The sequence below is a fragment of the Rhododendron vialii genome, chromosome 9a (genome assembly GCF_030253575.1).
Source record: "Rhododendron vialii isolate Sample 1 chromosome 9a, ASM3025357v1".
NCBI classification, from domain to species: domain Eukaryota; kingdom Viridiplantae; phylum Streptophyta; class Magnoliopsida; order Ericales; family Ericaceae; genus Rhododendron; species Rhododendron vialii.
The window spans coordinates 30,387,713-30,413,243 of NC_080565.1; the positions used below are offsets into that span (position 1 = coordinate 30,387,713).

General features: G+C 35.0%; 1 protein-coding gene across 2 annotated transcripts; it reads right to left on the minus strand.

The window, feature by feature from the left end:
* Window positions 1-21,683: 21,683 nt before the first annotated feature.
* Window positions 21,684-22,681, minus strand: LOC131301024 (uncharacterized). 2 transcript variants are annotated; one of them, XM_058327114.1, is made up of 2 exons: window positions 22,471-22,681; window positions 21,684-22,284 (listed from the first exon to the last, which is right to left on the minus strand). In XM_058327114.1, exons 1-2 carry the CDS (start codon window positions 22,636-22,638, stop codon window positions 21,940-21,942), a joined length of 513 nt encoding a protein of 170 aa, XP_058183097.1. In that variant the 5' UTR covers window positions 22,639-22,681; the 3' UTR covers window positions 21,684-21,939. The 2 variants fall into 2 exon arrangements, with proteins under 2 accessions (XP_058183097.1, XP_058183096.1); XM_058327113.1 differs by having other exon boundaries at window positions 21,684-22,338.
* Window positions 22,682-25,531: the final 2,850 nt, after the last annotated feature.

Below are 25,531 nucleotides of genomic sequence, written 5' to 3' on the forward strand. Positions count from 1 at the left end.
TTTTTTTTCTCATAGGGTGCTACTTTTGAATAGCGTCGCCTTGAAGTTCTCAAAGTTGGTGCTGCTGCTTTTGCTTTCATGCATCACGTTTGATCAACAACTAAAGATTTGTTCTTGTTTCACTTATTTTTCCCTTTCATATCGTTTCTGAAATTATGGAACAAAGGAACACTTTTTTGTCTTTATTTAAATGTTTTTAGTCTTTGCTAGTTTTGCATTAATTCTTTGTAAATTTAGATAAGTTTAAAACTATGGACAATGACAACAAATAATTCAAAGAACTGGTATGCATTTTGTCGTCAATAAATTTTTAAAATTTAGATAATGACTATTTACTCTTTAGATTTCTTTTGCTGAGCCGAATTAATAATCCCTGAACTAATGCAAAAGTAGCAAACACAAAAGTAATTCTTTTAGGTTAATTATTAAGCAAAAACACCACTGGGCTGTTAAACTGCCCAAACAGAGTCTAACTCAGTGACTCAATTTCTCAAACTTTTACATATAAAAAAACTCCTCCCTTCCCAGTTCTTATATTTCTCAAACGGAGTTTAATATTTTAAAAGATCCCAAAAAGAAAACATACATAATAATTTAGGACGGAGAGAGTAGTACTGTAGAAGCAAGTGACCCAACAATAATTTGGTTCTGCTGCTTTTGCTTTTGCTTTCATGCATCAGGTTTTATTATCAACAGAAGATATTTTCTTGTTGCACTTATTTCAACCTTTCATATCTTTTCTGAAATTATGGAACAAAGGAACACTAACAGACTTTTTTTTTTATATTTAAATTTGTTTTACTTTACTAGTTTTGCGTTAAATTTGATATTAAGGTGTATTCGATCGAGGAGTTCAAAGGGTTTTTAGATGGTATTCGATTGTTAATACTGTAATCTTTGAGGTGTACTCATCCAATCTCCTGCTGGATGAGATCTGCTTTTGTTTTCTTTTGCTGAGTTGAGCTATTTTGCTCCCTAACTTTTCATCTCGATGTACCCTTTCGAGTTCTAATAAAATTTCCTTTTGCCGAGCAAAAAACAAAACCTACTATAACCAAAAAAAAAAAAAAAACTGTAAAACTATGGACAATGACAACAAATAATGCAAAGAACTGGTATGCTTTTTGTCATCAATAACTTTTTTAAATTTAGATCATGACTATTTACTCTTTAGGTTTCTTTTGCCCAACCGAATTAATAATTCCTGAAGAACTAATGTAAAAGTAGCAAAGACAAAAGTAATTCTTTTAGGTTAATTATATAGTAAGCCAAAACACCACTAGGCTGTCAAACTGCCCAAACGGAGTCTAACTCAATGACTCAATTTCTCAAACTTTTCTGTATAAAAAAAACTCCTCCCTTCCCAGTTCTAATATTTCTCAAACAGAGTCTAATATTTTGAAAGATCCCAAAAAGAAAACATACATAATAATTTAGGATGGAGAGAGTAGTACTGTAGAGACAAGTGACCCCACAATAATTTGGTGCCATTGTTTTTGCTTTTGCTTTCATGCATCTGGTTTTATCATCAACAAAGATTTGTTCTTGTTTCACTTATTTCTGCGCTTTCATATCTTGTCTGAAATTATGGGAGAAAGGAACACTAAGAGACGATTTTTTTTCTTTATTTAAATTTTTTCGACTTTGCTAATTTTGAGTTAATTATTTGTAAATTACCGACCTACTATAACCAAAAAAAAAAACTGTAAAACCATGGACAATGACAACAAATCACTACTACAATAATAGATATGCGTCACGCTAAGGAGATTCACAAAGATCACAGTTTTCAGTGAAAGCGTGATAAAAAGTGGTGCTTAAAATTTTTTTATCTCAGTTTAAGTCCAAAACTGAGATAAAAAGTGGGTTTTAGCACGAAATAAAAGACTTTGCTCTTGCGATGAGATAAAAAAAAAACAACCTCACTCTTGCAGTGTGATAAAAGATTTTAGAGCGGAAAAAAAATGAGATAAAAGATGCTCTTGTGACGAGATAAAAGAAAAAAGACCTCACCCTTGTGACGTGAAAAAAAAGAGAAAAGATCTCACCCTTGTGGCGTGATAAAAGATTTTAGGGCGGAAAAGAATGAGATAAAAAATCTCGCTCTTGTGGCGAGATAAAAGAGAAATGACCTCACCCTTGTAGCGTGATAAAAAAATTTAGCGCGAAAAAAAGTGAGATAAATGATCTCACTCTTGTAGTGAGATAAAAAGCCTACCTATTTAGGCACGCAGTCTAAATTTTCACGTGGGCGAGCTAGTACTTATTTAGGCAAACTTTGAAAAATTATGTGAGAAAACGATATCGTTTAAGAATTTCGAAAGTTTTTTTTTTTTTACAAAAGGTAAGAAGATAAGCTTTAATTACACTCATCGCAAAAAATCTTTACGTTTCATCCATCTTCACGCCCAAAGAGAGATAGAGAGAGAGTGAGAGAGAAGACAAATCCCACAACTAGGTTCCACCAGTGCCTAGTTATTTCTTCGACGATGGGCGGACTATTCCACTAGTGCCCGATTTTCACTTGGGCGAGCCGTGATCTTTATGGTTTATTGTAGTAGTGAAATTTAGTTATTTTGGATATCTTCCAAGTATACATTTGACACATTAGTTAAACTTTTTTTTTCGCCCCAAGAAAATTTTTTGGTGACCAACAACTAATTTTGATTGGCAAAAGATTTGTTGTCATATTTTTAAAAATTTTTAAACAATGTTTATATATGTATTTTTATATATTTTAATATCATGTTAATTGCATTTTAAAAAATTCAGCAAATTTTGAGGGGAAAAAAAAGTTTTCACACTTTAGGAAGTAAGTATAAATATTTTTGTTTTCCTAATGTAACAGAAGTTCTTGACTAGCTTAGTGGTAAGGGCTTGGGAAATTAACTAAGGGTGCGGGGGTTCGAAACTTGGCAATGACAAGAAAAAATGGTTTAGTAGAAACAAAGAAAAGATCACGCGCAATGATTTTTCATCTCTGTTTATGGTGGTGTGATCATTTTGAACTTTCAATCACGGTTATAAACTGTGATCTAAAACGACATACAATCACACCCAGAAAAGAGAAATAATCACGCCCAAGAGAAACAATCACGGTTATAAACCGTGATAAAAGAGAAACGACCACGCCTTTGGCCGTGATTGTTTCTCTCTTTCAATCATGGTTTATAACCATGATGAAAGAGAGTGATTTACAATCACACTTAGATCCATCACGGTAGCAGGAGTGTGATGAAAAACTTACAATCACGACTAATTGTTGTGATCTTTATGGTTTATTGTAATAGTGAATAATGCAAAGAATTGGTATGCTTTTTGTCGTCAATAAATTTTTAAAATTTAGATCATGACTATTTACTCTTTAGATTTCTTTTGTCGAGCCGAATTAATAAGAAAAAAATAAATAGCCATCCTGTTTCATAGACTTACGTTGTTGTCCATCCTACTAGGTTTGAATACTTAAGTCGACATGTTGAAATTCAAATAATACCTAAACACCCTCAATCATGACAAATACAGCAATTATGACAAAATCATCCAGGATGTAAAACTAACATAAAAAATTAGTCTATAGTAAAGAATTTTAGGATCTTAAACTAATTTTTTATGTTAATTTTACATCCTGAATTTCTTTATCTATATAGTAAAGAATTTTAGGACCTTAAACTAATTTTTTATGTTATTTTTACATCCCGAATTTCTTCACCTATATACTAAAGAATTTTAGGACCTTAAATTAACTTTTTAAGTTAGTTTTACATTCTGAATTTCTTTACCAATATAGTAAAGAATTTTAGGACCTTAAACTAACTTTTTATGTTAGTTTTACATACCGAATAATTTTGTCGTGATTCCGAATGATTTTATCATGATTGCCGTTCTTCGGACCAAATTAAATAAGGTCAATATCTCTTATTTAATTTAGTCCGCGTAGCGGTTCTATTAAAATGCAAAAAATTATTAAGGGCTAAATAGGTATTATTTAAATTTCAGGATGAAAACATAAGTTTTCAAACCTTCAAGGATTAGGACTTAAATATCAATGTAGAATAGGACCCCTATTTAAGTTCCCGAATTAATAATCTCTGAAGAACTAACGTAAAAGTAGCAAAGACAAAAGTAATTCTTCTAGGTTAATTATTAAGCCAAAACACCACTGGGCTGTTAAACTGTCCGAATGGAGTATAAATCAGCGAATTTCTCAAACTTTTTATTTATAAACAAACTCCTTCCTTCTCAGTTACCCATCCATTAAATTAAAACATCCGCATAGATATAGCAAAGCACGTACGTAATGGGAAATGCTGAGAGTAACTAGCAGTGGCGGATCCAGAAATCTAATACAGATGAGTCATCTTTCGAGCATAAAGTTGATAAAAATTCTCATAATCTAATAGTATAACAAGAACATGCATTCAAAAATAAATTATAACGAGAACAAAAAATGTTTTAAGCATTCTTTATAGAGCAATTTTTTTTTCTTTTGTGAAAGAGCAAGAAATGCATTAATAATAATATTTTTTTAATCATCATTAATAATAATATATGATAATATGAAAGGTAAAACTGTGCTGTCACCATTACATAATGAAGACACGCAAACGACGGACGAAGACTTAACATACAGTAATTATGGGTTGTTTGGATTGGTGTGTTAATTTTTTTTTGAAAAATAATAGGGGCAATAAGTGGAGAGAGATAGAGAAAGAAATGTTGAAAGTAGGGAGAATCTAAATGAAATTTTTTAAAAATTCTTTTTGAATTGTAAAGAACAAGGCATTATAATATTTTAAAAAATGAGTGGACTAGTCAGGAGTCGGATTTGGGTCTGTCTCGTCACTCCACCAGCATTGAATACTTTTTGGGTGGGACCTCAAGCATTGAATAATTTTTGAGATCTTAAGGTTTAAGAAAACTTTTGGAAAATACTACTCCCTCCGTCCCTTTTTAAGTGTCCTGCTTCGTAACTTCAACTTATTAAAAAGACATCATCATTACACTTTTCACATCAACTTTTTCCTCCACTTTTCCTACTTACCCATCATCATTACACTTTTACTCACTAACTTTTCAAAATAAAATCTACTTTTAGGAACAAAATAGACAATACACCAACATTTACCCCCCTAACTTTATAAAATGGATACTTATTAAGGGACAGCCCACAATGGAATACTGGACACAAAAAAAGGGACGGATGGAGTATTGTAAATCAGCAATGCTACACACACAGTAAAAGTGCACATATTTTGTTTGTGGGGCCCACTACGGGTCTCACATAAATAATCCGATCCGTTCATTAAATGTAAAATATTTTTTCAAGAGCCCTCGCGAAAAATTAGCTCAATCCGATACTCATAGGTGCTCGATTCAATCATTTAACTCTTCATTCGAATTTCAGGATAATGGAAAGTTAGATGATTGAATCGAGCATTTATAGGTGTTGGATTAAGCTGATTTTTTGCGGAGGCCTTTGAAAAAATATTTTACATTTAATGAACGGCTTGGATTATTTGTGTGGGACCCGTAGTGGACCCTACAAAAAATCTGTGCACAAAATCTGTGCACTTTTGCTGTGTGTGTAACATTTCTGATTGTAAATAAGGGTCGATTTAGGAAAATACTATTGTAAAAGAGTGAGAGGGAGGTTGTGAGAATACTATTGTAAAAGAGTGCGAGGGAGGTCGTGAGAAATATTTCAATAATATCTTGTTGGTAATACATTCCTGCAACGAAACATTTAGTATTGAATTATAACATTTGTAAACCCTATTATCAAATGAAAATTTATCTTCAAAGTATATTCTCAAAATTAGGCTCGCAAATCAATGTACTTTGATGATTAGACTCTTGATATCCAATTTTGTTTTACTCCATAAATTTGCCAGCAGCAGAATTGAAGGCGTGATCAGGGCTAGTGCTTCATTTGCTCTCTTCTAGTTTCCGACGGAAAAACCTCGTCCACTTTTCAATCAAACTCTCAACAAAGTTTTTCTTCACTTCCTCCACTCTATAAATGAACCACTCTTTCGCCCCCATCTCTCTCCCAGTTTCCATCAACTTCTTCAGCATATCATTCATTGAGTTCTCTCTCTAAAAAATGGAAATTGGGGGAATATTTTACTTTTGGAAGTTCCAAAAAAAAAGTAACTCTAAAAAATCTTGTATTCCCCTTGTTTTTTCTTGGTCATTTTTCCCCCTGTGATGTGGTTTCTGTCTTTGGTTTTAAAAACTAACTTTAAAATAGTAACTTTACTATGAAAAGTTCCAAAAGCAAAAATAACTTTAATAAAGCTTGTATTATATTCCAACCCCCCGGTGTGGTTTCTGTCTCTAATTAATGAATGCTACTCCAATTAGATTCAATTCCACCAGAAATTGGTTTGACAGTGATTATCGTTATAGATATCCTGATTTAGACGATGGTTTAGACGACGAAAAGACCTAACCATCTTTTGGTCTTTTCCGTCATCTTAATTATATGAACTTTTGTTTTTCAATTTCAATTTTAATCTACATTTTTATATTTTTTCAATTTCTTTTATCGAGAAAAAAATAGCTAATGTAAAATTTTGACCCAAATCTAGTAAAAATTAAGCAAAAACAACCAAAAAAATCTTGTCAAAAGTGGGAGGATCGGAAAATGTTCATCCAAAGGGACCTTATAAATAGCAACGATAGGAGGTTTGAACATCGCTGTGGAAATACAGAAATAGAATTAGGTGAAAAGAGTGACTCATTTGGTTTGCTTCGCTTCCCCTGTTATTTTCGTTTTATATAGTGAAAATTCCTAATAGGATGGTCCGAATTAAGAATCATTGTGTATGTCTCCTATATTTTTAACACATTTTGTTTTGACGAGGTATCCGCAGAACTAAACGGGATGAGACTAATTCACCTAGGGCCAGCCGTAAGAAATCAACACTCCCGAAAACCAGAAAGCATTTAGAAACAACTAAAAGGAGACAACTAAACACGTACATGAGGTTAGCCACGTGGACTTTCACCTCCCAATTGATTGGCCTAACTTTCAAGAATCCAACTCACACTTTCATAATGAAATTTTAACACATTGACTCGGTGTGTTCGCGTCGTGTCTTGTTTTCCTTCGTAAAGCAAGTGTTACAACTATGGAAGTATGGAGTATTTTGGAACTGATGTACGTACTCTTATTTCTTACTCCAAGGCACTCTTCAAATCCCTTTTCCAAAGTCTGTTTAGAAGATTAATGTATTTAAGATTTTACGGGAGTAGGACCTTTGGAATCCCAATCTTGAAAATTGTCACCAGATCAAATTGCTTTTATTCCCTCTCGGAAGATGGACCATCACGAAATCCTTTACCGAGATACAGCCATTAAATCTCAAAACTGTTTGGGGTTTTGTTTTGGGAATTGATTTTGTCATTCCTCTTTGTGTTAATGTCGCTATCTTTCTCTTACAAAATAAATAATCTAATAAACACACAAAATGAAGTGACATTAACAAAAAAAAAAGTGGCAAAATCACTCCTCTTTGTTTTTTGGATTTCCAGTAGTATTTTTTTTTTTTTTCTTTCTCTTACAGCCTGTTTGTTAGAGAGTAAAATTTGGAGGGATGAATGCTATATCCGACTTCCATCTGCCTCTAACAAACATGCCCTTTAAAGATACTCCCTCCGTCGCTATTTAATTGCCCACTATGGTTTTGCGTGCATTTTCAACGGCTTATATCTTTCAATGTATATTGCAAAAATATGCAATATGGATCTTATTTGATACTGTTTCATTTTTTTTTATAAGACGATGATTTCAAAAACATAATATACGTTGAGATATATAAGTCGTTGAAAATTCACGCAAAACCAAAGTGGACAATTAAATAGGAACGAAAAACAGTAGTATTTTGCTTCTCAAACTTTCCTATATAAGCGAACTTCACCCTCCTCAGTTCTCACCCATCCATTAGAAACATCTCAGAATCAGAAAGCAGAGCACACAATGGGAAGCAGCGGGAGTAATTTGTCAAACACCGGAAGTAGCGAGGAAGACTTGGCTCAGAACAAGAAACATGACCAGGCGGAGGCAGTGGCGGTGGTGGTGGGGGCTGCGGCTGCCACTGCTCTTGTGGGGTGGGGCCTAACCAAGCTCGTATCGGGCTCAGGCTCACAAGAGAAGATGATGAAAGCTCCCGGAAGGGACTACCGAATGCCGAGGAAAAAGTTCGAGGAATCTCCAGCTGGCTACTTCCGTGACCTTCGCAAGAAATAGGAACGGAATTCATTCAGCTTGTGTTTTCTATCTTGTTCGATCTTATATATTTCCTTTCGGTGTTGTTAATGCCAAAATAATTTTTGTTAGTGTCAAAACTGTAGTGCGTGGTACGAGTCTTTTATGCACTATAATTTTAGCACTAATTAACAAAAACTATTTTGCCATTTTCATTTCCCTTTTGTTTTAATCTGATTTAGCTCCATGGTTGCTATGGTTTTTCCCAAGGTTTTCACCGTTGCCTGTACTGGAATTCTGCTCTGTAATTTGTTAAGACTAATGTAATGGTTTCTTTCTATATTAGTACTATGTGATCTTGCAAAGATGTTTCTCGTAATGCTTATATGAACAACTGAACCTGAATCAGTACATCAAAAATAGGGATTTCATGGTCAAACAATTAAAATTAAAACATAATTTAGCTCTGAGTCATTTTAAATGGGGAGAAAATTTATGCATCTTTAGATTCTTTGGTTTTTCGTTCAAATCCTTAATAAAAAGTCAGTCTTAGGGTGTGTTCTCCTTTATTGGTGAGAAAAAAAAAAGAAAGGAGCGTGATTTCTCACCCTCTCATCCAAATAACAGTGAGAAATCAAATTCTCACAGGCGACTGGTAGAGTTTCGGCAACTCTCTGACGAGTTGAAATTCTCTCCCTCTCATCTCCGGCAGACCTGGTACTCTCTCTCTCTTCTCCGGGGACACACAACCACTCGTCCGACGACAATCCAACGAAGGGGTGGACCACATGCTTCTCTTTCTCATGAAATCTCGCCACTTTTAGCGAGAAACGGAATTGGGCTTGGGAGGGGTCCGGTTCTGGTCTCCCCCCCTCTCTTTCCTTCTTCCCCTTCTAAACAAGGGAGAGATTGAGCTCTCTACCCATTTCTTTTCTTCTCTCACGTACCAAATGAGCTATTAGAGCCTGTTCGGCTGCGTCATTAATAATCTACTTCCCATTTTACATTTTTCAGATTTGGGCTGTTTGGGAGCTGATTATGGAATGTATTATGCCAAAAAAAAAAATTTACTGTATATATTAGAAAGGGAAGTGGTTTTCACACTCCTATTTTTAATATCCACATTCTTATTTTTGTCCCAAGGCTTATGATAAAATGCATCTCCTTTGTTTGGCTCCACTATCATGGGCAATGCAAAGGTAAATTCGTAAATGCAGTCTTTCATTACTCCTTTTTTCACAAAAATTTACTTGGACGAAATAACCTAGTCTTCAATTTTATCTTTGACAAATCCTCTCAAAAAGGGGAGTATGGAAATCACTCTCCTTAAATGAGACGAATAATGCAGAATTCAAATATTTTGGTTTAATTGTGATTACATTTTTAGCTCTACAATTCTTCTACAAAATCTATAATGAGAAACACATAAATAATTGGCTTCGAGCTTAAAAAATTGTTTTGTCCGTTCTGATTTATTTGTCCACTTTTGGACTTATTCATGTTCTAAAAAATTTGTCCATTTTAAGTTAACTCTTGAAAGTTTTTATTTATGTCCTTCCTTTTTTAAAGTACAAACAAACAAATCTAGAGTATAATACTATGCATTGAAAAGAGTGCTCTTATTTAATGCTAAAAAATGAGGGTATTCTTGGAAACTTAATGTTAATCGTTATATTTTTTAATAATTTTAAATTTAGACAAACAAATTGGAATAGATGAAACACCTTGCAAAAGAAAAAATAAACTTTCATGGAGTTCAATCAAGGAGATGGCTTCTCGGTCCAACTGTAGTGTGCAGTTCATCCTTTTTAAGGCTTGTGTTGGGTCTGTTTTGATGATCTACATCGTTCACTTTGTAGATCTCGTCAAGAGTTTTAATCTTGTCAAAAATCATGTTAATCACATATCGATCCATATCTTTTTGGAGCGCATTTCCCTTAGGTAAAATGGACTCAGTGACACTGAATCAAATTCAATTCTATTCAGTTTTTCCAGGGAAAATGTGCTTCAAAAAGATATGGATTGATATCCGATGAAGACAATTTTTTGAGTGGTTAAAATTCTTGACGAGTTTTACAAAATGAACGATTTAGATCATCCAAATAGGCCTGGCACAAGCCCTAAAAAGGATGCTCTGCACAGTGCAGTTGGGTTTCCCCAACTGGAGAAGCCATCTCCTTCAAACAAATGTGCGTGAAACGAATTTTTTTTTCGTACGGTAATACATCATGACAAAACCAACGAGGGCCCAGGTGAACACCTGGAAGGAATTCAATCCGAGGAAGACTCGCGGTTTTTTGTCATCGAGAACCAAATTAAAGTGCGAAAAGCATCTGGTGGCGTTAAGGGATACACCAAAAATAGGGTACAAAGGAACTACACCCACTATCTAGTTCTTGGGGTAGCGTCCTCGATAAATAAAAACTTATCTATCTTTTTCTCTCGTTAATTTCAAAAACCTCCATCAAATTAAATCTAAACCGAACATGGGCGATCTGCCGTTTCTCAAGACTTTCCATTTATTTCATGTTATATTCAAGGGATTCTGTTGTGTTGTGCCAAAGCATCTTTTGAAAACAAGTGTCACCAGACGATCGTGAGGCGGTGGAGACCCTCAAGGTGGTTTGTACGGTGGCTGCAGATGCTGTGGGTGTTGCTCTGGTGGGGTGGGGTTTACCCAAGCTTGTTGGTGCTTCAGGAGAAAAGATTGTCAAGAAATTGATGAAAGCCCCCGGAAGGGACTTCCTCATCTTCAGGAAGGATTTCGAGCTCAACCCCGCGGCCTACTTCCGCAGACTTTGCAATTAGAATCATCAAAAGGGGGGGGGGGGGCGGAAAAAATCAATGGATTACACAGAGTTGAATAAATAGTCGGTAGTGCTCATTGATGACTACTGTTTAGCGAAGCGTTTTGGAATTGTACTGAACATTTTAGTTGAAATTTGGTTATGCTAAATGTTCTTCTGTTTTCTTGGTTTCTTCATTGTTATATGAAAATACACCATTAAACATGAAAAGAGAGAGGGATTTCGTTAAAATTTGGAGACCGACGAACTATGGAAGAAACAGAATGAAAATTCAGATGAACCAAACTTCGCATAGACTGTAAAAACGGCGTTCACTCCGGCTCTCAATTCTCTCATCGACGAATTTTAGTTCTTTGGGAAGTTTTTGAAAGGCAATTTCACGCTCGTACTCACGCACACACAGTCGCCCTATGTGACTTAGTCCAAGGCATTAAAATCCAGCAATCCTCCAATGGCCATTGCAAGAAGACATTGGACAAGTTCAAAATTGAAGCTCTCATCTTCTCAATCCTTAAGAAAGAAAACCCCAATCGACCCCATCAGCCCCAATATATCATCTTCATTGACAAATTACCCAAGATCCAACCTTTGATCCTTCAACAGAGTACACAATTTGACAACAATTTTGGTAGATCCACTCAGGCTGAAAAAACACAATCCCCCATCCATTATCTCGTTCAATAAAACGGAAATCTCATTTCATATTCAGAACATTTGCACATCAGCTCGCCGAAGGCGCAGATCATGCACAGAAATCCTTCACACACAAAACAGCTACGGAGCAAAAAGTTTAATTTGCTCCAACGTATTCTGTTTGGTTTCAAAACTAGACATACATAGGCATAAACTGCTTAATAATCAGACAAACATAATACTAAACGATAGTAAAAGACTCAGACAAGTTCATCAATACTGGTGTTTGCGCGAAGATTGCGAAAATAGGATCTGGGATTTCCTTCAAAGACATGCCGAGGCATCCTCTAATCCCTCCCGGGGGCTTTCATCGTCCTCACCGCTCTCCCTCCGCCGCCACAGCAACAGCAGCAGCAACATAGGCACGTGATCAGAACCACCGCGCTGATGATAAAGGGTGTGGCTACTAGTTGCCAATGCTTCAGTTGCTGTCCTGTAGTCTCTGGTGGAAAAACCTCGTCCGGTTTTTTAGAAAAATGCTAAATGCAAAGAAAACAGACAAAGACAAAGAAAAGACCCTTAAAGTGTACATGAACGGCCCAGATTCACTGCACAGTGAATCTGTGCCGTTCATGTACACTTTAAGGGTCTTTTCTTTGTCTGTTTTTTTTGTCCGTAGTACTCGGTTTTTTAATCAAACTACCGCCAAAGTCCCCCATCCCTATTAGCCACTCCTTCAGCTTCTCCACTATGTAGTTGACCCACTCCTCTGCTCCCATGTCTTTCTCGGTAGCCATCTTTAGCATTGAGTTCTCAGCCCCCATCTCTCTCCCTCTCTCTCTCTCTCTCTCAGACCTGGAAACTAGATGATACTACTATGGAAACTTGTGGGCAGTACGTAAATGAGAAAAATAGAGGCGAAGTAATTGATTTTGGCACGTCATGTTTTGATATCCACACTACAATATTAGTAGTTTGTAGTTTTGTATTCAAAATACACATGGCAAGACTAGGAGACAAAAATTGGAGTGTAATTATAAAAAAATACAGTGCCAAAATCACTGCCAGTGAAGTAAATTTAGAAAAAAACCCAGCTTGGATGGTGAATTTACAAGAGAAAACTAATAGTAAAACGCTGAATGCAAGAAATATAATTAAATCTGGAGGACTTCTTTGAATTGATAATAATTGATTTGCCCTTGGATTGATATTCCTAGCTAATAATGGAAAAATAGTACGTCTTAATGCTGATAGGAATCTAATTAAGTAACGAATAATATATTTCCAAAAATTAAATCTTTGTACATCATATTCCAAATAAAACAGCATAACAACAACAACTCAAGTAAAGAAATGTAAAATTTCTACATTTATAGTCAAAATCTAGTTTTAAAATTAAATCATGGTCCTAAAACTAGCCTCCACTTCAATTTTCATCCATGACATCATCATGGGTTAAGTTTTCATTATGTAATTAGATAAATTTGCAAATTTACCCTTGTTATTTAGCTTGTACGTATACTAGCAAATGCTCGTATCTAAAGGCACATGCAAGCGTAAGAAAGAGTAGTTTGAGGGTTTTGAATTTCAGGTCTAAAAGACAACGTTCATTTTCAGTTAGGATGAAATGATCCTAAAGAAGTCTAAGGGACAGAACTAACATTTAAATTATCCTAAAAGCATGAAAAAAGAATTCCAAAGTCATCCTAGCTACATCCCCAAAAGTACTTTAGGCTTTCTATTTTTCTATTTGTTGTTGGGTTTTTTTTTTTTGGGTGGAGTGTTTGCTTTCTGTCTAATAAATGCTACACCATAATGGCAGGCAATCCCACCCATAATTTGGTTTGACAGAGACTATCACTATTGGTATCCTTTTTTTCGTCGAGAAGAATAACCATTCAACGTCCTATGATTTTGCCAACAATGTGGGATATATTTTTGTACTAGGATCTGTCCTGTCTTCATTTCAACTTTAAGAGGATTGTGCTAATCTTTTTTTTAATGCCAATAACTATGTTAATAAGTCTTCGATTAGTTTCACAATAAAGTAAGAAAGAGATGATTTCAGTCATCTACAGCTTCCTTTAAATCATGAAAAGATGTACATATAGGAGCGCTAGGAAGAATCAGGGGTAAGTATTCAGTGACGCAAGATCCTCTGCAGTCTTTTCCCAAAATTAGGTGTCCACATGTACCCATGTGCATTTCAGTTGTAAGAATATTGATCCTACACCCAAAACTCACTAGGTACATGCATGGGTACACCAAATTTTGGGTACAGAGGACTTCTATTGGTATTCAGTGCTCTTGATTTGGACATGCAAAATCTGAATATCTTCAACAGCCTTATCATGTGGCTATGAGAACTACATGATAATTTTTTAAAGATTCGTCATTCATGAGTTCGTGGCGTTTCTTTTACTGTTGTAAGAATCACGAAAAGAACCCAATATATACCAATCAAAAGAGGGAAGAAAAGAACCCAATGGCAATGCCAATAAAAAAGAATCTAACAATATATATAGGCTCGGCTCGATTGCAGCCCTGCCCAATGCCAATAAAAAAGAATCTAACAATATATATAGGTGACTTCGTTTAAGTGCACTCCATTACGAAGGTTGATTTTAGCGCTCCATTTTGTGACTTCGTCTAAGTGCACTCCATTTTTCGTATTTATCCATGCAAAAGATTACTACAAAGTTATACTTTATAGATTCTTTCTTCACAAATAATTAAAATGGTTATCTTATAACTTGTATGGATACAAAAAAACAAAAGAAATGCACTTGAATAAAATGAGAGTGAAAAAATCAATTCTCTTAAAGATTTTTTTTTTCTTCTCATGGGGTGCTACTTTTGAATAGCGTCGCCTTGAAGTTCTCATAATTGGTGCTGCTGCTTTTGCTTTTGCTTTCATGCATCAGGTTTTTTCATCAACTAAAGATTTATTCGTGTTTCACTAATTTTTGCCTTTTATATCTTTTCTGAAATTATGGAACAAAGGAACACTTTTTTGTCTTTATTTAAATATTTTTCATCTTTGCTAATTTTGCATTAATTCTTTGTAAAATACTGAACTACAATAAGCAAAAAAAAACTTTAAACTTTGGACAATGACAACAAATAATTAAAAGAACTAACGCAAAAGTGGCAAAGACAAAAATAATTCTTTTAGGTTAATTACTAAGTCAAAACACCACTGGGCTATTAAACTGCTCAAACGGAGTCTAACTCAGTGACTCAATTTCTCAAACTTTTTTGTATAAAAAAACTCCTCCCTTCACATTTCTAATATTTCTCAAACGGCGTCTAATATTTTGAAAGATCCCAAAAAGAAAACATACACAATAATTTAGGACGGAGAGAGTATTACTGTAGAAGCAAGTGACCCCACAATAATTTGGTGCTACTGCAAGCTTTTGCTTTTGCTTTCATGCATCAGGTTTTATCATCAACAAAGATTTGTTCTTATTGCACTTATTTCTGCCTTTCATATCTTGTCTGAAATTATGGAACAAAGGAACACTAAGAGACTTTTTTTTTCTTTATTTTAAATTTTTTTTTGACTTTGCTAGTTTTGCGTTAATTCTTTGTAAATTATTGAGCCTACTATAACCCAAAAAAACTGTAAAACTATGGACAATGACAACAAATAATGCAAAGAACTGGTATGCTTTTTGTTGTCAATAAATTTTTTAAAATTGGATCATGACTATTTACTCTTTAGATTTCTTTTGCCGAGCCGAATTAATAAGAAAAAAATAAATAGTCATCCTGTTTCATAGACTTATTTAGGTGTCAATCCTATGAGGTTTGAATACTTAAGTCGACATCCTGAAATTTAAATAATACCTAAAACATCGTTAATCATGACAAATACAGAAATCATGACAAATACAGAAGTTATGGCAAAGTCATTCGGAATAATGACAAAACCATCCGGGGTGTAAAACTAACATAAAAAATTAGTTTAAAATCCTAATATTCTTTACTATATAGGTAAAAAAAATTTGGATGTAAAACTAACTATTTATGTTAGATTTACATCCCGAATTTCTTCACCTATATAGTAAACAATTTTTGGACCTTAAACTAACTTTTTAAGTTAATTTTATATCTTGATTTTCTTTTCCTATATAATAAAGAAATTTATGACCTTAAACTAATTTTTTATGTTAGTTGTACGTCCCGAATTTCTTTACCTATATAGTAAAGAATTTTAGGACCTTAAATTAACTTTTTAAGTTAGTTTTACATCCTGAATTTCTTTACCTATTGTTTGGCTGGGATTTTGGCTAACTTCCAAAATATGACTGTATGCAAGCATGTCAAAAAAGGCTTATAATTATCTTTTTTAGATTTCAACATATAAAAAGCCAAACTTAATCAGGCAATTGTGGTGTCGGTTCAATTACCTCAATAAATAGGATTTCTCTATCTAGAAGTATTAGAACGGCACAACGATTCACTAGAAACTCGATAAACCAAAAAATAAGCAAGATACATTGATCAATTCAAAAACAAACTTGTTTTCCAACTGATTCTCCAAACTTCCTCTATCAAACAAAATGAGTTACAAAATAATTACTACTACAGACTACTCCTAACTACTTCAAACTTAAGTCTAAGTTCTTCTAACTACTGCCTAATGGACAAACCAAGCATAGCATAGCTTTTGTTTGATGATTTGTCTGAGCTTTTTCTGTCACGCTCTCGATTTTCAATATAAATATATAATCTATTTTGATAAAAGATTCTCGCATAACAATTATAATACCCAAAAGAGTTCCCAAGTTTAAAGAGTTTACAACATTGGCACTCCGGCCCAAATTAAGCTTAGGTACAAGTACGAATAAGTTATAAGGTTACAATTCATCTTTACCAAAAGTAAATCTATTACAAAAGATGATTAAGTAACCAAAACAAGTTAGCTTCCAAAAAGTCCTCACATTCAAGCATACGATGCATGAAAGTTACTATCCAGCATTTGAATCTGAAAAGAAGAGTGGGTTGAGCTACACTAGTCCAGTAGGAAAATTTTTTACCAATTCTATGTGCAAATATAATGATAAGTGCAAAAATGATGAAGACAGGAAATTTAGCTCAACGATGGATAAAAATCAATTTATAAGTGTGCCGACATTCAACGAGATCATTCTAAGACATGCCATTACCATGATATGCCGACTAATTCACAAGACAATGATAACTCTAGCTATCTCAACACGATTCGCTGTCATCCATCTCCACTGTTTGTATTTCCATCCCTTAAGTTACAGTATGATTATCACGAGGGTTACCGTATTATCACCCCTTGCGTTACGGAAAGCTCTAACAGCTTGGATCACCATATTACCACCCCTTATGTTACGAGACCGATTTAAGTCTCCGTATTACCACCCCTTGCGTTACGAGACTCCCTAGTCCAACTTTCGACCCCAAACAACTACTATCTTACTCAATATGCAAACTAGGACTTTCTCAGAACCACATTCATGCAATGATAATCATACGTTATGCCATTAATACCATCACTATGCCACAAACACTCCCAGGTAATAAGTCAATCAACAAGTTATGTTTTAACACGGTTTTAATCAAATGGATTCCTATTCATTTCTTACTAGTGGAGCGCCAACGGACCAAGGATAACTTCAATGAATCAAAGGAAGTCAATTGGACATGCTTGGAATAGGTTTGGAAGTGTCCAAAAAGGTTTAAAAGTAAGCGGGAATCAAAACGGTCAATAGGAGCAACATGGGCAAAACTGCCCAGAAAGCCAAGGAGTATTGATACCAAAATAACAGTATTGATACTCCAAAGTTTGGAGTATCGATACGCAAATAACCGTATCGATACGGGAACACTACGACAGATTTCTGAAGCTACCGGAATGCAGATCTTTTCAGCGTATCGATACGCACACAATCGTATTGATACGGGAACATTACGAATGACGATTTTGTGCAAAAAACTCAAAAGCAAACACAACAAAACACCCAACGATTCAAGATACGATTTCTACACTTAATCAACGTATAAACACATAAAAGAGGTAAAGAAATCCCTACCTCGATTCAAGGAGCGAAACCCAAGGGATTCAAACGAGACCTAGCTCCAAACTTTTGAAATCAACTGAGATCTTCTTCCCGAGCCTCACCCAATGCGATACGAGCCCGGGGTTATGTTCAAGAAGTGAAAGCAAGAAAGATCCTTGAGGTTTTTGAGAGAGAGAGAGAGATACACGGCTGGAGAGAGAGATACAAGGGAGAAAAAATGATCCACTACACACACTCACCACTATTTATACCCTTATATCTTTAAATCGCAAACCCACTCCCTCAATCTTCCATTCTTTCACGTAAACCCTCAATTCAATTAATCACCCAATAAACCACATTCTCTCAATTAGTCATATTAACAATAATTTCAATAATTAAAAAAAAATACCCGAGTCTCTACGTTTTCCCTCATTCATTTCTTCTATTTATAGGCAAACTCTTGAGTTTTCTCCACGTCTTCTTTTTCCTGCCTAGCTGTCTTCGAAATCATCTCAATTTAAATTAAAACTTTTCCTCCATGTTTTCTGATTGTGAGAATTCAGTTTAATTCGTCACCCCACTTTCCTTCAACTGTATCGTGTTGGAGATGGGCAGTTATATGCTTGAATCTCTACTCCTTTGACTGTGTCAACTATAACTGCCTCTTGTTTGAATTAAACCATTCGCGTCTTTGAGCTTTGAACTGCTTACTTTCTAAGCTATTGTTTGAGTGATTGACACCTGGCAATAATTGTCATTACCTATAAAACAACACTAATTTGATTAAAACGTCACCATTCTTGTAATTGTGTAATTCCAAGTATTTCAGTCTATGCGTGCTCCATTTTGTCTAAAATGAATGACCACTTGTCACTAACTGATTGGGCCAATAAATTCTCATGCAAACACCTATATAATAAAAAAATTTAAGACTTTAAACTAACTTTTTATGTTAGTTTTACATCCCAGATGATTTTGTCGTGATTCCGAATGATTTTTTCATGATTGCCGTTCTTCGGACCAAACTAAATAAGGGATAATATCCCTTATTTAATTTGGTTAGCACAACGGCTCTATTAAAATTTAAAAAGTTATTAAGGTCTAAATGGGTATTATTTAAATTTCAAGATGAAAATATAAGTTTTCAAACCTACACGAATTAAGACTTAAGTATCAATGTAGGATAGGACCCCTATTTAAGTTCCCTAATTAATAATCCCTGAAGAACTAACGTAGAAGTATCAAAGGCGTAATTCTTATTGGTTAATTATTAAGCCAAAACACCATTGGGCTGTTAAACTGCCCAAACGGAGTATAACTCAGTGAATTTCTCAAACTTTTTCTATATAAACAAACTCCTTCCTTCTCAGTTACCCTTCCATTAAATTAAAACATCTGCATAGATATAGCAGAGCACGTACGTAATGAGAAATGCTAAGAATAACCAGCAGTGGCAGATCTAGAAATCTAATACAGATGAGTCATCTTTTGAGCATGAAGGTTATAAAAATTCTCAAAATCTAATATAACAAGAACATGCATTTAGGAAAAACTTATAACGAGAATAGAAAATGTTTTAAGCATTCTTCATAGAGCAGAAAACTTTGAATTTTTTTGTTGTTGTTGTGAAATAGCAAAAAATGCATTAATAATAATATTTTTTGATCATCATTAATAATAATATATGATTATATGAAAAGTACAACTGCAACGACGAACGACGACTTAACATACAGTAAACATTTAAAAAAAATGAGTGAACTAGTCACGAGACAGATTTGGTCTGCCTCATCCACTTTCTTTTTAAACATTCTTTTTCAAAAATAAGGTAATTTCAAGCTCAAATATAATAAAAATAAAAAATAATTTTTAATTTTTTTGCACTATTTAAAAGATCACAATGAGATGTATCAAAAAAGATCTATATTGGTAGAAAAATTATTTATGTAAACACATAATTTTTAAACTTAAAATTACCTTCCTTTTTTTTAGAATTTGGAACACCACCTAAGAGATTGCTTGAAGTGGATGCACGCAGCACGCTCGGCCTCTTCTTACTGAGGGACCTACCAAATCCCCAGGAAAGGAATTGAGTATTCCGAGAAGTTTTTCAATGCCGGGTGGGCACGGGTCATGTGGTGCCGAGCACGATTTCGGCCGTCCAAACGTGTTTTGGATAGCCCAGATCTGTTTGGGTAATCTTTAATGTAAAATTAGCAAAACACCCCCTCAAGCCCAAACAGATCTGAACCGTTCAAAATACATTTGGACGGCCGAGATGGATGCTCGGCACCACGTGGCCGTGCCCTCCTGGTACTAAAAAATTTCTGAATATTCCCTATCGGAGTACTTCCTATCATGGTTATGAGAGAAACTTATTCATGGAACGCAATGCCACCCATCCGTTTCGACAATAAACGGTTGAGATATGTTTTTAAACTTTGACCGATAATAAATATATCTCTTACTGTTAATTGTTTGTCTTTAATCTCGATCGTCCAAAATACTCTTGGACTGCCGAAATATTGACCTCCGTAAACTTCATTCACAGAACCTCCGTAAATAATGATTTTCCGCTGGTTTATATATCCTACTTTGTTTTTCCTAAGGCTTATGCCATTGTACTAGACTTCTAGTAATTAAGTTGTAATATGGGCGGCGTTTTGCTCTGTATTATTTATGCTATCAAAGTATCTTTTCATTTTCTACTTGTTAAGAAAAAAACAACTAAACAACCAGTTTCACGTACGAGGAGAGCCCCCCCTTTTTTTTTACAGAGGAACAAACCTACAAAGCCACTCTAAGGACCTAAAGAGAGGGAAACTATATTCGTCATTTCTCTAGTGAGATTTAAAGAGAGAGAGAAACCGCCCCTATTACTTGCACTTATAAATCTTTTCACAATCAGTGGAGTAATTATTTCGTGGTCTTAGCACTCCAACACTCTTATCTAGAACATGTTTATATAAAGTTTGTACTCTGTGTACATAAAAATGTGATTTAAAAAAAAAGAAGTGTAAAGAGTATCACGTGACAACGTCGAAGACAGAATAATTAACCTTGCTTAAAGAATGGTTTCAACGATGTGTTAGGAACATGTGTAAAAAGTTGAGTCTCATATCGAATAAATAGAAAAAGAGTTGGACCTTAATATACAATTGGATAGTCTCACCACTTACAAGGCTTAGTCTTTTAAATGGATATGGGTCATTCAATGTATATTGGGTCCATGTGATGTGATGTGGACTCTGTGAACACTCCCCAAAGGATTGGGTCTTGGCGCACATGGAATTAAGGACCTCAGGCGGATCAGATTCCTAACACGATGGTCATTCCTTTTAGCTTTCTAAAATGTAAAATGTTGGTTATAATGCCACGACACTGTATTTTAATGCCACGAGCATCTCCAACAAGAGATGTCAAAACTAAGGTGGCATTTCCAACAGTCACTTTTGGCATAAATGATCAATCTAACAGATATGCTTTCACTCATGCCAAAGTTGAGATAGCTTTGACATTTCCCACTCTCATGCTAATTTTGACATCTACCTATCCACATGCCAATTTTCATTTTTGACATAAGAATTGGAGAGGGAGAGCTTGATGTCAAATTGAAGATGTTAAAGTGCCACACAAGCCTTAAAAAAAATTGACATCTCCCGTTGGAGATGCTCGATCTTAAAACTAGTCCTATGTCCCTTTTAATTCTTACTTTTATCTTTCATCATTTTTTTTTTCCTCTTTAGACACACTATCTCTATCATTTCGTTCCTCTTCTCCATCTATATATTCTTCTCCCATTTGCTCCTCTCCACTCTCCCTTTCAAATTTTCCCAACTTCCTGGACCACGTTATTTCTAAGTCTGATTTCATCTTGTAAAGCATTAGGCATTATCTTCTTCTTCACCAGTTTAAAGTGGTAATTTTGGAGCTAGCAAGTGAAGCGAGTATTTAGAGCGGTGCGTACGAATTAAAATCCATAAAAAAAAAAAATGTAAATAGATCTTGTAAGTCTATTATTGCAAATCAAGAAGTACCATTGCTGAATTCATAGTCCCTCACAATTATGGACTTATTATATACCTAGTAACATATATGGAGGGAGACACAGAATTCTTCAAAATTCAAACACCAAACGAGCCCACATAACAGTTGGCATTGGAAAGCAAGCAAGAAACACACATAAAACTAAGACAACACACACATACATAGGGAGATCAAACTTGGAGAAGTTTTACAACAGATATGATCATTTTCCACAGAGACCGCGGAAATACGATCTGGGGCTTGCTTCAAAGGAAGCCCTAGGAATCCTGAAAGCCCCGCCGGTTCCGGGAGCTATCATCATCTTGGCCATCGATCCTCCTCCGCCACCACGGAAGAAGCGAAGGAGGATCAGAATAACCACCACGCCGATGATACAAGGAGTGCCAACTTGGACCCAGTATTTCATTTGCTCTGCTGTAATCTCTGGTGGGAAAACCTCGCCTACTTTTGCTATGCAAATCTTGCCAAAGTACTGAAGCAGTGGGAAAACGTCGTCCAGTACTTTTGCTATACAGAGCTTGCCAAAGCGTTGAAGCAGTGGGAAAACCTCGTCCAGTTTTGCTATGCAAAGCTTGCCAAAGTGCTGCAGCGGTGGGAAAATCTCGTCCAGTTTTGCTATGCAAAGCTTGCCAAAGCGTTGAAGCAGTGGGTAGCAAAGCTTGCCAAAGTGCTGCAGCGGTGGGAAAATCTCGTCCAGTTTTGCTATGCAAAGCTTGCCAAAGTGCTGAAAAACCTCGTCCGGTACATTTTCTATACAAATCTTGCCAAAGGGCTGAAGCACTGCTACAAATTCCTTCGACTTCTCCGGCACATAGTTGATCCATTTCTCTGCCCCCATCACACTCGCTGTCTCCCTTGACTTGTCCAGCACATAGTTCATCGAACCCTGTACTGCTCCCATCCTCCTCTCTCGCTCTCTCTCTCTCTCAAAAATTAGCAATGCCAAACTTTCGAACAATTAGTACACTTTTAAAGGAGAGCCGAAGCATAAAAGCATTTGTACGGTTTTTCTTTTTGGTATAGTTTAATTTGCGTTCTCTCAACGAAATGTTACATACACTACATCCATCTACTACACTATCTATTACATTTTTTGTGAAGCCCAGTCCTAAAAAAATACAGAAAAATTATCATAACTCTTAAAATAATATTTTATAGGATCCTGTAAAAAATCAACTTCAACGGATATTGATAAGTATTATTTCTTGATTTGTAGGGGCGAAACTGCTCCATTGCATTTAATTTCGCCTCTACAAATCCAAAAATAATATTTACAGATATCCGTTAGAACTGATTTTTTACAGGATCCCATAAAATATTATTTTAAAATTTATGGGCATTTTTCTGTATTTTTGTGGGACCTGAGATAGGCCCCACAAAATATAGTAAATAGTGTAATGGATGGATGTAGTGTACCCAGACTAGACTTATTGTTAACTATTACTATACTACTTAATTTTTAGTGGACATCTTAATTAAAGAGTTATTTAAGATTTTTAATTATGGGAGTACGTAGAACCTTCGGTATTACAATCGTGGAAATTGTCACCAAATGAGAAATTGCTTTGATTCCCTCAGGATCTGCACGGAAGATGGACCATCACGAAATCTTTTACCTTGCCCAAGATATATACAACCCTTAAAACTCAAAACTGTTAAATTTGTTGTTTTGTTAATTTTTTTTATTTTCTAGTATTTGGTTTTGTCTTAAAATATATTTTGCTTAAAAAAAATTTAGATTCTTCTCGAATCAAGGAGATGAAAAATTTAGTTGAAAAAATCTTATTCAGTAAATTTTTTTAATAAAATAGCTCATAAAATCATATTCTTCTTTTGGCTTTTTGTTTCTTGGGGGAAACTTTTACTGCTCTTTTTAGTGATTTTTTTATATAATATGATCAAAAACAATTTAAATTCTTTAATTTGTCTAGTTCAGAATTACCAAAATGATATGAAGAAAATCAGCAAAAAAGGTGACGCCACTACCGACGAAAAATACACATTCTAAAAAAATACCATCCCAAATTTTACACTGCCCAAACTCAGGGTTGATTGTTAATTCTCTATCTATTCCATATTGGTTGTCCATCCCAGGGAAATTCAACTTTTTAAGCTGATACACAATTAATGGATATCTCGTTATAAAGTTTGATTAAATTTATGATATTATGGCTTATTAAGTGCTCCACTCCGTGGACATTCCAAAATAAATTTACATGGACATGTAATATGGGAGGAATCGAGTAATTTTTTTCTACGTGAGTAATTTTCTATCATTAAATAGCTAAATTACTATATGCATTTTTATAGGTGACTAGAGGAAGTATTTCTTGTTGAACTGTAAATATTGTTGACCAATATTTTTTTTTTTAACTGCGAAATTTATTTAACCTAACTGCATGCCATAGTATTGAAATCCTTGGATATTTTTCATATCCTTAATTCAAATACATTCCTAGATTGAAAGCACTGATCTTCTCACGACCACTCTCTCAGTTTGGCAACTTAAAGCATGGATTTGGTGGAGTTTAATTAATGAATGTGTTTTGAAAATAATTATTAATTTTTGCACTGGCATAAATTGCACCTTGAGCCCACTTTCTGTTTCTCTTCACTGGAATTCGCACCGGCATAAATTGGGTACAGAAGGCCTTCTTAAATGGTACATTTGGTATTTTAAAAGCAGATCAAAAATGCTACTTGCACAACCGTTGTGTTGGTTATATGCATAATTCTAACCGTCTAGATGTATTTGGACGGTCTAGATTTTTAAAAAACTCTTTTAAGGAAAGGTTTAACTTTTATGGGAAAGAGTTTGAGCGAATCCTGGCCATTTATTACAGCAACGGATGGCTAGAAATTGATTGTGTATTGTATTGTACACAACCGTTATGTGTGTAGCACTTTTGAAAACCGATTACCGATCATAATTAATTTTATGTGCTTTTACACAGAAGTTGGACCATCATATGAACTTTTACACCTCCCCAGGAGAGAACCATTCATTCAATGATTCTGGAAAAAAAAAAAAAATTCTTTATAAACCCAACTCCTCTCCTATTCCTTCATCCGACCCAACACAAGAGGCTGCCGAATCTGCTCAAATCACGAACACATAACTAACAATGGGAGGTTGTGAGAGTACCCATTCCAATTTCAAGGCTGCTGGAAGTGATCATGATCAAGATTTGGCTCAGGTGGTGAAAAAGGAGAAAGAAGATCAGGTGGTGGAGACCCTCAAGGTGGTCGGTACGGTGGCTGCTGTGGCCGTAGGCGTTGCTCTGGTGGGATGGGGTTTGTCTCAGCTTGTAGATGGCTTGGAAGAAAAGAGTAACAAGAAGAAAATGATGAAAGCCCCCGGGAGGGACTTCCGCATCTTCAGGGATGACTTCGATGTGGCTCTTTATGGTGAGGGACGACTATGGTTTATCTATGTTTTTGTGCACTTGCACTAGACTGTTATCAGATGAAAAGTGGCTATGCTAGTGAAATTTCATTTTTTTCCTTCGTCTCTTAATCGCTATACAAAAAAAAAACGCAAACCGTACGAAACAGGGAATTCATTCAAATTTGGGGGCCAGAGAACTTAAAAGATGTGTAAGAAACAGAAGTCAAAATGCGCAATTGAAATACTACGGAAAACTATCGAAACTTGTGGCAGTATGTAATACTCCTTCCGTTCTCAATTTTTTCTCCCTCGTCCTATTTCAATCAGGAAAAAATTTAATTATAACTTTTAAATGGTAATACTATTTATATACAATATAGATCTTATATATTTGATAAAGGATTTT